Source organism: Vidua macroura, chromosome 3, assembly GCF_024509145.1.
Source record: "Vidua macroura isolate BioBank_ID:100142 chromosome 3, ASM2450914v1, whole genome shotgun sequence".
Taxonomy (NCBI): Eukaryota; Metazoa; Chordata; class Aves; order Passeriformes; family Viduidae; genus Vidua; species Vidua macroura.
The window spans coordinates 31341450-31355277 of NC_071573.1; the positions used below are offsets into that span (position 1 = coordinate 31341450).

Genomic DNA, 13828 nt, shown 5'->3' on the forward strand with positions numbered 1-13828 from the left:
ATGAGAGAAGACTCTTCCTATTGAACAATGATTTCAGGCTACAATGCTGACAGCAAACACAACAGTCATGAACAGTACCAGCAACCAACTCTCAAAGCTACCACATATATAATCACTCTAAAAAAAAAACCACCTTGAAAAGCCATTTTCACTCCCAATAAATTATATTAACATGGATTAAAAACCATGAGATCTCACACTTCACAGCACTGGCTCAGTGGAAGAAGACTGCAGAAGTTCTGCTGGCACACATATATTATTTAGATTTACATTACACGACTCCCCTCCCCAGCAGCACCTCTACTCACCACAACTATGATAGAAAAATCTTTCTTACAAAGATTTAAAAACCTTTTTGGGCACCACAACTTTAATTGTTTGGGGGAAGTACTTCAATATAGTAGCCAGTCTAAGCTATGCCTGTCCAACAGGTCTCTGCTTGGACTTTGCATTCTTAAGGTGGTTAAGAGTGTGCTTTATTAGCACAGGCTTCACCGCTCTCTGCCTGCAGTGTGCTCCTTTCAAATACCCAGACCACACCTCAGCAAAACCTCATTTGGTGAATACTGCCTCCTCCTAGGCCCCATGAACAGTGAATAAACTACAGGAGAGAAACATCAGTTTCCCCAACTTAACCACAACTTCAGCAGAAATTGTTCTGATGAAATTTTTTTCCTCATACTGACAAATGCAAGTATCACAGGAAAAACTTATGGTCTAAGCCTTCCCAAAATGTTATTCATATGCACAGTCCTTCTGAAGCAAGATGTCTATCCTATCCAAATGGCACCTTCCAGCTGAAAAAAATAATTTTATTAATGTTGGCAAAATAACTCCTTGTATCTTTATCAAGATAAAATCACCAAAGTGAAGGATATGAATTCATCTACAAATTCAATAAATAGAAATTAATTGTATTTGATATCCCTGCCTTTGTATTTTCTTTACATTTGGCATTTTTATCTCAAATCCCCTTTTTTCACCAATGTCACTGACTAATAATACGCTGCTGATTTCATGCCTTACACATTTCCCAGCTGCCCTCAAATATAAGCCCAAACTTCATTATTTGGTAAAGTTTTGTAATTTAAACTATTCCTGTATGGTCAAACAGTAGATCTGACACTGCAGCTGAAAAAGGCAATAGTGACTTTTTAAAACTGAAGGGGAAAAAAAATATCCCCAAGCTATTCCAGAGGTACTTTCTAACCACATAAGGCTAAAAATGTACCTCATATAAGGCTTATAGAGAGGGGAATTAACAATTGAACAGGTGTCTGTTTCACATATGCATGAAAATCAGACCTGTAAGCAAGCACAGAATCAGTGTATATCTAAATCAAGGAATTAGGACAAACCTGCCACACATATTTATATTTTGAAATTAACACCTGAGCAATATTTACCCTAAGCTGGCCCTGGTGAAGCTGCTAGAGTGCTTGCACTCAGCTACCTCCATGAGAGGAATCCTTAGCTCATACCAGTGACACAGAGCAGCCCAAAAAAGGATCGGCCCCCTGCCCAACCGGCTGAGGAGGCACTGCAGGAAGTACAGCTGGATGTGTCCTCACTTCAAAAGTGCTGGAATTCCCAGCCCAAGCTACGAGTCAGAGATAATGACAAGTCAGTAATTAGATATGAAGCCCTTGAGAAACACTTCCAAATAGGGCTGCTTGATACAAATGCTTGCAGTAGCACAACTAATTTAGGGAGAGATCTCTTTGCTAAGGCAATTTGATGACACTCCCACCAACACTCTTGGTACATCCAACTGCATCTATACACAGCATAAACTTATTTTCTATTCTGCATTGCATTAGATAGCTCATGCCAGGAAAACCTGCCACTTTAAGTCAAAGAATTTGTATAAGCAGGTAGAGATTTGAGCCCCTACTGCTCATACTTCACCACGTGAAAGGCTTAAAAGTCTGTCATGGTGCAAAGAATTTGAGACATAGGAAGATCTTCCTCCAAATCTTTGAAGCTTTGAGCTTTTTTGGTAAAAAAAAACCCCACCTAATAGTTGCCTATTATAGATTATTTCAGACCAAATTTTCCTTAATTTATAGAACACAAGCAATATGAAGTATTTTAACTTTCCCATCTTCCAAATTATATCCAAAACAGCCATGCTACTATTTTTCCTGTTAAGCCATTTCTCAGCAAAACTACATCTTATCTTTAATACATGCAGGTAAGAAATAACTGTGTCTCACTGTAAGTAGGAATTTGCCAAATACCCGTTCTAGGTGCAAAGGTTCCTTCCAGAATTCTGGTACCCACAGCAGTATGGTTTTACCAAGACAGACTTGTAACCCTGTATTTAATTTCATTTGCAATATTCAGAAAAATAATCCTAACTGAGGAAGTGCAATACCTTCACACTTGTTTCTTCCTAAATTGACAACAAATTCCTTTATCTACAACCCACAGCTTCTACATGGAATTCAAATTCAGGAAAAACAAGTTTCTTGCTATGTATAAAAAAAACATGGCTTGTCCATAATACAAAACAAACCCAAAAACAGAGATAGAAAGTTGCCTGTAAAACATACGATGTTTGTAAAGCAGACATCAGTGTTTAGCTTATTAACTGAGAAGGTGCTGTGGGAATTGCAAGAGCTGCCAAAAGCTGAAGATCCAGCGAGGGAGCAAAGACAGCTGTTCATATCCAAGCTGGATAGAACATGAAGAAACAGAAGAGTAACCATTCCAAACAGAGTCTAGTGTGGAACACAGAGCCCAGGAAGCAAAAGATAAGCAAATGGAAAAATGACTTAACATGAGACAGATGTCTTAAGGCAAGGAAAAAAAAAAAAAAAAGATAGCAGAAAACTATAAGGCTGCTTTGGATAGAAAATCAATTTAAGCAGGGGAAAAAAAAAAACTTTTTAGGTCTCTTTTCTGCTTCTACATTGCAAGGAGATAATCCACAGCAGTCAAAGGTCTTTCAAAGCATTTTAACAGCAATGATACCAGGTGCTAAGTGAAACACATTTTAAAGAGATTGCTTTATCTCACAATACCACATGAACATGGAACAGATTAACTGATCAGAAAAGCTTTGGATTTAAGCAGATACTGTAATTTTAAGTAAAGAACAGGATTCGTTACAGAATTCAAATATTTAGGAACACATGACTTTGTTAAAGGAGAACCAAGGACGTCTGATTTCTTGTTTCTGACTTCTGGGTCCTTACCTGGCCTGTTTGTGGCAGCCATAATGAAAACCTGCTGCCGATTCTCCAGCCCATCCATCTCGGTGAGGAGCTGGTTCACTACCCGCACACTGGCTCCTGACTTTGGAAGGAGAAATTTGTCAACAAAATCAAAGAAACACTGGGAACATGAATATTTCAAGGTAAAAGAAACAAAAGATCTACTAACTCCCTGCACTGAAATATTACTCAAAGAAAAAATTTCTTTTTCACACTTTCAATGTAGCTGCATTGTGGATTCCTTCTCTCATACTCTTAGTACATCTCCATCCCAAATTCATGCTATCTACACACTTCCCATGTATTTTTACATGTGGCAAACCTTTTCTTGCCCATCAGAACTAAAGGATTCACTTGAAGGAGTACATATAAATATTTGTACTAGTTTTTCTGATATCTACCTCAACAAGAAACAAAATTTCTCAATATTCAGTTTTTTGAGGGAAAAGGGTTCTTAAATATTGAAACCTCTGAAACAACATTTTAAGCAGGTGAGCTACTGAGAGGTAAATAGTAATTCCATAGTAGTGACATCCTATAACCAAACTTAGTAACTTAACCTGAATTTCTCTGGATATTTTTTTATATATGCATATGAAAAAAAGTATTAAGCTTTATAAAACTTGACCAACATATTTCCCTCAAATAAAAGCCTAGCGGATTGCTTTTCTTGGAAGATACCCTACTGGGTATTTCTGTTGCCTGCAATGTCCCAAAAGTTGTAACTGAGAGTATTGATTTGTGCTGATATCTCAAGGCAGACTCACTTCACGGTCAGACCTCCGTGGGCACAAAGCATCAACTTCATCGAAGAATATAACACAGGGGGCTGAATTCCTGGCACGCTGGAACACCTGACGTACAGCACGTTCACTTTCACCCACATACTGAAAAAATAAGAGACAAAGCATTTTGCTTGGAAAAAAAAATCAGTATTTTTAAACACTATTTAAGGTACTTTGCAAGGGAGAAATGCAACCTAGTAATCTGTTTTTTTCTGACAAGTCTCTTATCTCTGTTTCCTTACTGATCATGATTTACACGGGTACTGTCACTAGTTGACTTTGACAATTTGCAGTACATTCAGAGTTTAACAGAATTCCTTTTTTCTGGGCAAGAACTCTAACTTGCCATCATTTTGGTGATGAGAATTAACAAATACAGTCTTAATTAAAGACCCTGTTGTTCAGCTGTTCATAAACAAACCCAGTGAGCAATGTGAACAAAATGAACATCTGAAGTTCATAGAGTTGTTGCCTGAAGACAGGGGCTTGGTGGTTGGGAACTGAAAAGTCAGCCAGAATTTCACTTTGAATGCTGAATTGTAGGAACAGGGGCTGTGAAGTTGTAAATGCAAACACTTAATTTTTTTCCAAACAAATACGTTTTGATACAATTTATATGTTAACACAGTCTCTGAACCACAACCAACCATTTTCTCTGTATTCCACAAGGAAGTTGGGCTCCTCATTAACATAATATTACTGATACCTGTCTGTATCAGTACTTGAAGTAGACATATAAAAATGTTTGGGAAGAGATCAATCATATCCAGTATGTGGGTTTCAGCTTCCACATTACTGACAATGGCCCCACCACATGGGAGCTGCAGCCACCTTGCTCAGTTCAACACATTCTCTTGACTCTGAAAGGGACTGAAGTTATATCACAGCACTTCTAAGTTCAGTGCTTTGAAAATTTGAACTACAGCACTTTTATCTGTTGACATTTAAAATCTCCATGCTACAGAAAAGCAGTGATGTATGTAGCTGGTCACTTAGAAACCCAGCTTCAAGTCAAGAAGGGTTACCTGCCACGTAATTTAAACTAAGATAAATATTTAAGCTACACAGGTGATTTTTTTCTTTTCACATGAACAACTCCACTGCTAAAACCTTTAAGGAGAGGTTAAATAAGGCAACTTCAGCTGCACCAGTACCAGTTGTGTAATTATCAGGAATTTTGCTTGCCCCACATTTTGGACAAGAATGTCCAAACAAAAAATAAATAACAAAAGCCCCATGATTAGCACATACCATATTTAGCAGCTCAGGACCTTTCACAGATATGAAGTTCAGTCCAGACTCATTTGCCACGGCCTGTAGAAAAGGTAAAGCCAGATATATATATATATATATATATATATATATATAAAATCCCACACATTTATCATGTCTGCTTGGGTTCTGTCCATGGAGTGATAAACAAATATAAGGGGAGGAACATACAGTTAGCAACTGTTTGCAAAATATAGAAAGCAGTACAAAGTATAATTATATGCAATTAGGAGTGGGAGGGGAGCGGGGAATTTAGCAATGTATTGTCTCTCTCTGATAAGGCAGCTCCAGATTCACACCCCACCCCCCACACCAGCTGAAGAATGTCCAGTAACTATGGGAATTAAAGAGATATTCAACTCCATAAGAGCACCTGAAGACAAAATGAGAAACAATCTGAAATTTGCACAATTATCTGCATTTACGTGGAGATGTGCTGAGAACTGAAATGCTCAAGAAGCAAAACAAAGTATTTTCAGTAAGAGTTGCAGAGTACTCCCAAACACATAATTTAGTTACAGTAAAATATTCCATAGAGTGGTTATCCAGCAGAATTTCTTCTCATCTTTGCTACTTCTTCCTTAATCAAGTTCATTCCTTCAGGTTTTGCAGGAATTCCCTTTCCATTCAAGCAGAGTTATAACCTTATGCAAGAAAAATCAAATCACTTCAGCACAAAGGCCAAATTTAGTTTTCTGATGAAATGTGGTGCAAAAGGCCAACTTCTTGCACTATGATCCAGACTCATCCTACAAAAACATCCATTTCAAGAGGATTCTCCAGTGTTTTTAATGAAGTTTAGAAAATGCATTACCTTAGCTAACAGTGTTTTGCCACACCCTGGAGGCCCTGCAAGCAGGACACCAGCTGGAGTAGTCAGGCCCAGAGCTTTAAACTGCGCCGGGTTTCGCACAGGTGCCTAAAAAGAAATTATCATTGTTATTTCTGGCATAAAGAAAACATGAAACTTTTCATTTTAGTTACAGCTGAATGAAAAATCATTCATAGCAAGCTCTGTATGCCAATTTTTAATACACTAAAAGAATAAAGATTCAATCAGCAACTTAGTATCTTGCACTGCTAACTACCCCTAAATGGGAGAAATATCCTTATTCAGAGGCAAAGATTTTATTCACCAGTTACCTAAAGGTGTTAATGTTCAAGATTGCTAAGCTTCCAGCTAAGTAGTCCCCAGTTCTTCGTGTGGTAGTTGCATAACCAAGGTTATTGGTACACAACTTCTAGAATACTTAAAGATTGAGCAATACAAACACACTGAAAGCATGAATATGAAAAGCGAAATATTAAATACAAACACCAGACTTGAAACAAATTCTGAAGTAAATTATACGAGCTTGACTGTTTTAAATAAAGGTATTGCAAAATACCCCTATATCTTAAATATTGAAAACAAACAGGTTTTTTAATCCTGCACAGAGGGAGTGCAAAAGCCCTTTGGAAGTAAGGTTAGGACATACCAATATTGCCATGGTCAGCTCCTCCCGAACATCCTCCAGGGCTCCGATGTCTGCCCATGTCACATCAGGGATTGTGACAAAGCCTTCTCTCTTGGCAGAGGGTTGCACTGATGACAGTGCAACAATAAAATCATTCATCTCAATGCACAGCTTCTGCAGCTGCTCCTCAGGCAAGGGCGCTTGCTCCTTCAGCAAATCCAAAAGTCTCTGCAATTCATCCTTAACAGAAATGGAAAGGGAGAGAAAAAGATTATGCAACTGGGTTAAACTTCCAGAACTATTTTAAGGGCTTTTTCAAAGCCATGCTTCAACTATCAGTCACATTATTATATACAATGCACATAAAATATGTAAATTACTATAAATTATAAAAATATTTCAGGGAAGCTCCTTATACATTTAACAGGTCTGAAGGCACTGAGCTGAGCCTAAAATGTTGATTTAGATGCTACAGAAAATGAGCTAGCACATGTATTTTGCCTTCCAGTTCTTCCTACTCCTTCTCCCACACTGACTAGGAGAAAGGTATTTCCATGCTGAAATTTCCAAAATATGTATTATTTATATGCATTAATTCTGCTTTTAACAAGAAACTGCTTTCAAGAGAAAGTGAAAAACTGCTGGATAGCACAATTCCAACAATTTGCAGAATATTCAGTTCTGTATAAACTGTTAAAACTCATAACACACTTCTAGAACATACACTTTGATTTAACACCTATCTAATTTCAAGACAACTTATTTCCTCAGCCTGGTTAGACCTGGTTCTGCAATCAGGCCCCAATAAAGTTTGGGCAAACAGGACAGAGATGCAGGGTAATGCTTTTCTGCACTGCCCCATGTTGCAGACCACAGTGACCAAGGGAGGTACATTCCAATTTCTCCAATCAGTTCCATAGTGGGAACTGAGAAAATATTCCCTCAAAGAACTTTAGATCTTCACAACACAAATGCATTCCCATTCTAATATAGAAAGGCAGTATTAAAGCAAACTGGTACTGCTCTACAAGTAAAACTGTATCAGGACTTTCATTATAAAATAGAGGGGGGAAAAATGTAAAAACTCTGTTAAATTTCAACGTTTTTCCTGCAGGAGTAGAAAGAAAAAGTATCACTTCCTATCAATTTCAGCTAGGATAGCTCTACAACTGACCACAAAGAAATACAAGTGCTTCGAATGCCTGATATTCCTTTTAAGTCCTCCCTCCTCCTCTTAACAGAGCCATTTCGAGAACCTCTGAAATAGCCAAGACCACTGGGTTTGTTTACTCTAATTGTGTGAACGATTTTTAAAGGTTTTGTATGTTTATTTTTCCATTGTAAACATAATACAAGGGTTTTAATGACAATACCCTGTATTAGACTATGTCAACCTCCTGCCAGCTATCAAAACATGGTTTTGTTAGGATTCGACTTCCTCATTCTCAATGACCCCTTTGATCATGGTGATGTTGATAAAACCCGCAACTACCTGCCCCTCCCCACTTTCTTCTGGCTACAGCAGGCCCCAGGAAGCACTGGGAGGTATAAGCACCATGCTTATGTTACACTAATACAAAGGCTTACTACAGCTTTTTATACTGATTCTTGTCATCACAGCAACACTGCTCTTTGACAGCCCTCCTGAAAACAGAAACTGAGCACAATGTGCATTTAAGCCCACTTATCTCCAGACAAATCTTTAGGAGGCCTGCACATAATGAAGGTATATACAGACTTCAAATTTTGAGAAGTAGGATTTCTATATAAAGTTGTTCCGCTTCACTAACCTTCACGTTACTTAGGCCAGAGAATAATTCTGGCATTTGAAATACTATCTTCTGCAACAGAGATCCAGTTATGCTGCACTTTCACAGTTCCTCTCTTACTCAAACCTGCTACAGGTACTAGACACGTGTGATTTACTTCAAGTAATCACATAGCTGGAAGGCAAACAAAGGCTGCATAAATATTTCTAGACTTTGGCTTACTGTAACTCTACCACGTCAGGGAAGAGCCCTAGGCATCATCACAGACATTTCACTAAAGGCACAGCAAACAGCTGGTGCAAAATACTCAGTTCAAGTCTGATACTTTTAAAATTCTGTTACAGTCAAAACACTTTTGAAGAGAGATACACCCAGTCTTTGAAACTCTTCTCCGTTAGAAGACAAAACAACACAGCACAAACAAAACAAAAAAACCCAGGGAAAAAACACACCTTGTATAAAAACATGACCATAATTTTTAGGAGGACTGGGGTTTGGGATCCACTTTTCCAGCCCCATTATATGGGTCATTAGCAGTTATGCTCCTGCCTTAGAAGCTGCCATTTCTAAATCTAAATTTAATATTAGGTTGGCCGTGGATGTTTGAGAATTTATGAGTAAATGACTTTCATAACTGCAAAATGGCTCAACTCTTCAGATGTTAAAAACACACGCTTCAAGGAATACATACCTTAGGTGGAAGTTCTGGTTGGTTGGTGCCCTCTTCCTCCAGGATATCTGCTCCTATCTCCGGGCTTCCTTCAGCTGGGCTCCCCCCAGAGCGTGTGTGGTGCTCCTCAGATGTTATCAGGACCCTGTTGACTGTGCCCATGGCTGCCTCACGGCACAGGGCCATCAGATCAGCCCCCACATAGCCCGGAGTCAGCCGTGCTAAATGACGGAATTCAAACGACTCCGGGAGCTTCAGTTTGCGACACAAAGTCTGAAGAATTCTAATCAAGGAAGGGAAGAAAAAAAAGAAAATATAAGGCTGGAGAAAAAGCTATTACTTTTTTTTTCTTCACATGAAAACAAACAGCATTTAATGTCTCTTTCAGTCCACATGAACTGAAGTAGCACATTGGGAAATTTTTGCTCAAGTAGGAAGTAACCAACACTGAAACCCACAGAACTGTGCTATAAACTTCCTGTCACTTCTTAAACAAAAACCAACAGCCTCAACCAGGCATTGCTAATCAGTACTTTTGGTGACTTAAGCATTACAGGTCACCTTTCAACTCTAATATTAAAAACTGACAGGGTAGGTCTCAGTGTACCATGGAGATGCACACAAGTTATCCACTGATAAATTTAACCTTGCACTCCTAACAACCTAAGGCTGCAAATGTCTGTTCCATGCCACTTTTTAGAAATTTATTTATTGAAGAACATCTACAACAAGCTGTTCTGCAAGAAGCAAATGAAATCAGACTGTGTGAGGAGCTCTGGTTTAATCTTCAGTATCTTTACCTGACCACTGAAAGCAGAATACAAGAATACAACAGCAAAATATAATTTCATTGGGAATATATTTTTAAAAGGCAGCACAAACCAAAGAAGTTCAGATCAGTAACATACTCCTAGTTCCAATAAAAACTGGTTCAAATTATTTCTAGATCAAATAATGTAACTACAGAAAAGTTATGAAAAACCCAAGTGATTAAACTCTTCAAAACTCTAAAATTATTATATATTTCATCTTTTTCCTTCCCCACTAGCAAGTTCTGTCATCTCTTTTCAATCTTTATTAGGGATAACAGCCTGTTTCTCAAGATTTTTTTAACCCGTCTGACAAGAACTGTAGTTAATCGATTGAGTTGAAGTGTAAACAGTTCAGGACTACAAATGGCTCATTCTGAATTTGCACAAGAAAACACTAGGTAAAGCAAGATCTCCAGGTACACTTTCTCATCTCACTCCACCCCTTTAGGCTGCAGAACCACAACTCAGCAGTTCAAATCTTGCCTACAGCAAGACTCACCCTGTAAATCAGCACATTGTGAGGACTTATAAGGTCTATACAACTTTTTCATTTTAAAATAAAGGAACAAATCAACACCACCATGCTTTCCACAAAACAAACCAGAAAGCAGGAGGAGGGAAGAATTTAAAAAGAAAATCATCAGTCCCTGTAAGCCTACACCTCTAGGAATACAAATACAAACAAACAATAACATGAGTGCCTGTGACTCCACTCGAACCTGTGAACGATCTCTACACACCACACCACGCCACTAAGGCTCTGTCATCCACAACTCCTGTCCTTCAACACTGTGCTGTTTCTGGGAATATCATAATTTTAACATGCTCCTAGGAACTATCAGAGAATCACAACTATCCTCAGGTACTCATTAGTTCTACCTCTAACCATCTGCATGTCCTGCCCACAGCCAAGAGGAACACAATTACTACAGGGCAGTAAATCTGGAGGAAGAAGGGAGGGAAGAGAAAAAAAATTAAAAACCCTAGGGGGAATAATGGCCTGAGTGCTGACAACACAAAGTGGGCAATACTGCAGGCAGAAGTGTTTGCCTCTTCAACTTCAAAATATTATTATTTGAGAATAAGAAATTTATCCTTTAACCTTTCTTTCCTTTCCATAACAAGATAAGCTGTAAGTTTTTCAAACTTCCCTTCCTGTGTATTTTGCTGTTGAGGAAATGTGTGGCAGTTCCTTTTTAATTAAAAATGCAAAAACTGATTTATTTCTTTTAACTTAGTCTGATAAGTCATAGATCTTTGGAGTAAAAAGGGGCAGTTACACAACACAGGATGACTGCAGCTCAGCTTAATGCCTGGACTGGTGTATTTCCATGAGGAAAGGAATGGAAGAATCCAGGCCTGTTGCTTAAGGTACAAATGGACTTTACTTAATTTACATTCCTAATTTAATAGTTACATTGGGAGCACCAAAGACAGAAAGTTAACCTCCTGAACATGAGGAAAGATACATTTGACTCCATCATCTGTACTGTTAAGGCACTAGGAAAGTTATTAACATAATGTTAAAAGCAGATCTGCACACAAGAAAGGAAATTACTCCACATGTAGGCACAGCTACCAAGACAAATAGGTGCTCACTTAATGTCTTCTGCAACTTTTCAGTGTGTGCTGACCCACAGGTGTGTACAGGTACAAACAGAACTAAACACAATGAAGTACTTTTCCTTAATTTGTATGTTAACTTACACATTATTTTCTTATTTATCAATGTATCAAAAAGAAGGTTTAACTTCACAACACATACTTCTCTCTTGCCCCTTCATCTGGGATCCCTAAACAAATTTCTCTGTCAAATCTCCCAGCTCTCCTCAGTGCAGGGTCCAGGGAGTCAGGTCTGTTTGTTGCTCCAATAACAAGGACCTGGGTAGTGGCAGCCACATTATTCAAGTCTAAGGAAAGAAGGAAGGAAGTCAGTACACATACTCACTGTCCAAACTCTGTTCCCTTATCTGTGGGACTCTGTTTCTGCAGCACATTATAGCAGTCAGCAGAGATAAACTAATCAGTCAGACTGAACTGCCGTTCATCGCTGTCTCTACTACCTAAAACTTGTATTTTGCACAATCAATCAAAAATTTAAAAATTAGCAGATTAATTAATAATTAGTTAATTTAACAGGTTCCCCCATTATTTCTGTTTCTAGAACAGACAGGCTTACATAATGCTGTACAGACCACTGTGAAAATATTGTAGTAACACCCCTTCAAATTTATTATGATCTTCCCACCATTCCTCAGGCAAACTGTGTCAAAATAAGAAAAATTATTGACAATATCTCCTCTAAAGTAAGCACAAGTCAGTACTGAAAGGAAGCAGACAGTGAGCCTGATAATTATAATCTGGTTTTAGCACAGCTGTTCCTGAAACTCACCATCCATACAAGTCAGGAACTGAGCTACAATCCTCCGCTCCATGTCCTTGGATGCGACTTCTCTCTTCGGGGTGATCGCATCTATCTCATCAATGAAAAGGACACAGGGAGCACTGGACTAAGGAACAGGGAAGATTCATAATTACAAAATCACACTGACAGAGTGTATTACAAGAAAGAGATATTTCAGGTTTTCTGATCTCTAACTCTTACTGTAAATCTGCTGTATAATCAAGTCCTGGAACAATTCTGTTGTTCTTGCTGACAATCTGGAGAGCCACCAGATATGAAACTTCACTGATCTGAAGCTATGGAATAATTAAGGCATGAGATATTAAATTTTAGACAGTCTCTAAACAGTGTCTAAAATTTAAATATACCTCTGTGTTGCCTTATGTTTTCCCTAAATATTACATTGCGACTGCTCACTGAAGTCCATAAATGAAAATCACACAAGAAAGGTCTGGTTGGGTTTGTTGTTTGTTTTGTTAGTGACATTAGAGCTCTGGAATTTCAAGAATAGCATTATTGACACACAGAATGAAACAAAAGGAGCAGTAGGTGGTCATGGAACTTCAAGACTACTACAGAGCCCGACCACGTTCAAAGAGTAAAAATGAGCAGTGAGAAACTCACACAAGTGAGTTTCATGAACTTCATAAAAATTCCATGAACTTCATAAAAAGCCAACAATCATATGGATCAATAATTAGTGTAACTAATATAACGGTGCTTGGCTGATGTAAGATCATTAATATTCCCGAAAAGCACTAGTTGTGCAAAGGGATACTTAAGGAAAACACCGGAGTCTTGTTCCAAAAAAGCCCCACGTAAAAAACCCGCGCGGTTCACCGGCTGCACTGGGTGTTCCCAGCACCGGCTGCGCCATCTCGTGGTCATTTCGTTTCCCGCTGGGACCGAGGGGGAAAGGCCGCGCAGATTCCACAGCACGCAAATAATGAGGAATCTTTATTATTGTCTTTCCCCCTGCACAAAAACTGCTACGAAAACTAAGAGGGAAAACTATTTAAGGGAATGTAGGAGACTATCAGAAAGGCAAGAGATTTTATTTTAGACATATTTTATGCAATAGATGTTATTTCTGTAAAAGTATTTACAGCAACCTCCCCTTGATCACTACACATACAAAACATACATAATTTCTACAAACTCATTGTCATAACCTATGTAATTTTATTCTAAACAACTTCTTAACAAGGCTCTCTAAAAATTAAAATTTAGTATGAACTGGAAACATAACAAACAGCTTTGCAAACAACTTTTTGCCCTGTTTAGGGGCATACTTTAAATCCCTACAAACAGTTTAGGGGGAGAGTAGCAAAATGAAATGAAGTCAGAAAACCAGAACATTCTCAGGTCAGGAACAGAAGACTGGCCTCATGAAATGAAATATCATCCTCATACTAAAAACCAGGAACATCTGCATTTCTTT

General features: G+C 38.3%; 1 protein-coding gene across 1 annotated transcript in view; it reads right to left on the reverse strand.

Moving 5' to 3' along the window:
- Nucleotides 1-13828, reverse strand: part of NVL (nuclear VCP like) — a 38928-nt gene that overhangs the window by 16055 nt on the left and 9045 nt on the right. The window contains exons 11-18 of the mRNA XM_053972357.1: nucleotides 12376-12493; nucleotides 11749-11893; nucleotides 9193-9454; nucleotides 6754-6972; nucleotides 6090-6194; nucleotides 5255-5317; nucleotides 3986-4105; nucleotides 3201-3300 (exon numbers count right to left, since the gene is read on the reverse strand). Of these exons, the coding sequence (XP_053828332.1) occupies nucleotides 3201-3300; nucleotides 3986-4105; nucleotides 5255-5317; nucleotides 6090-6194; nucleotides 6754-6972; nucleotides 9193-9454; nucleotides 11749-11893; nucleotides 12376-12493 (1132 nt within the window). The remainder of the gene's footprint in view (nucleotides 1-3200; nucleotides 3301-3985; nucleotides 4106-5254; nucleotides 5318-6089; nucleotides 6195-6753; nucleotides 6973-9192; nucleotides 9455-11748; nucleotides 11894-12375; nucleotides 12494-13828) is intronic.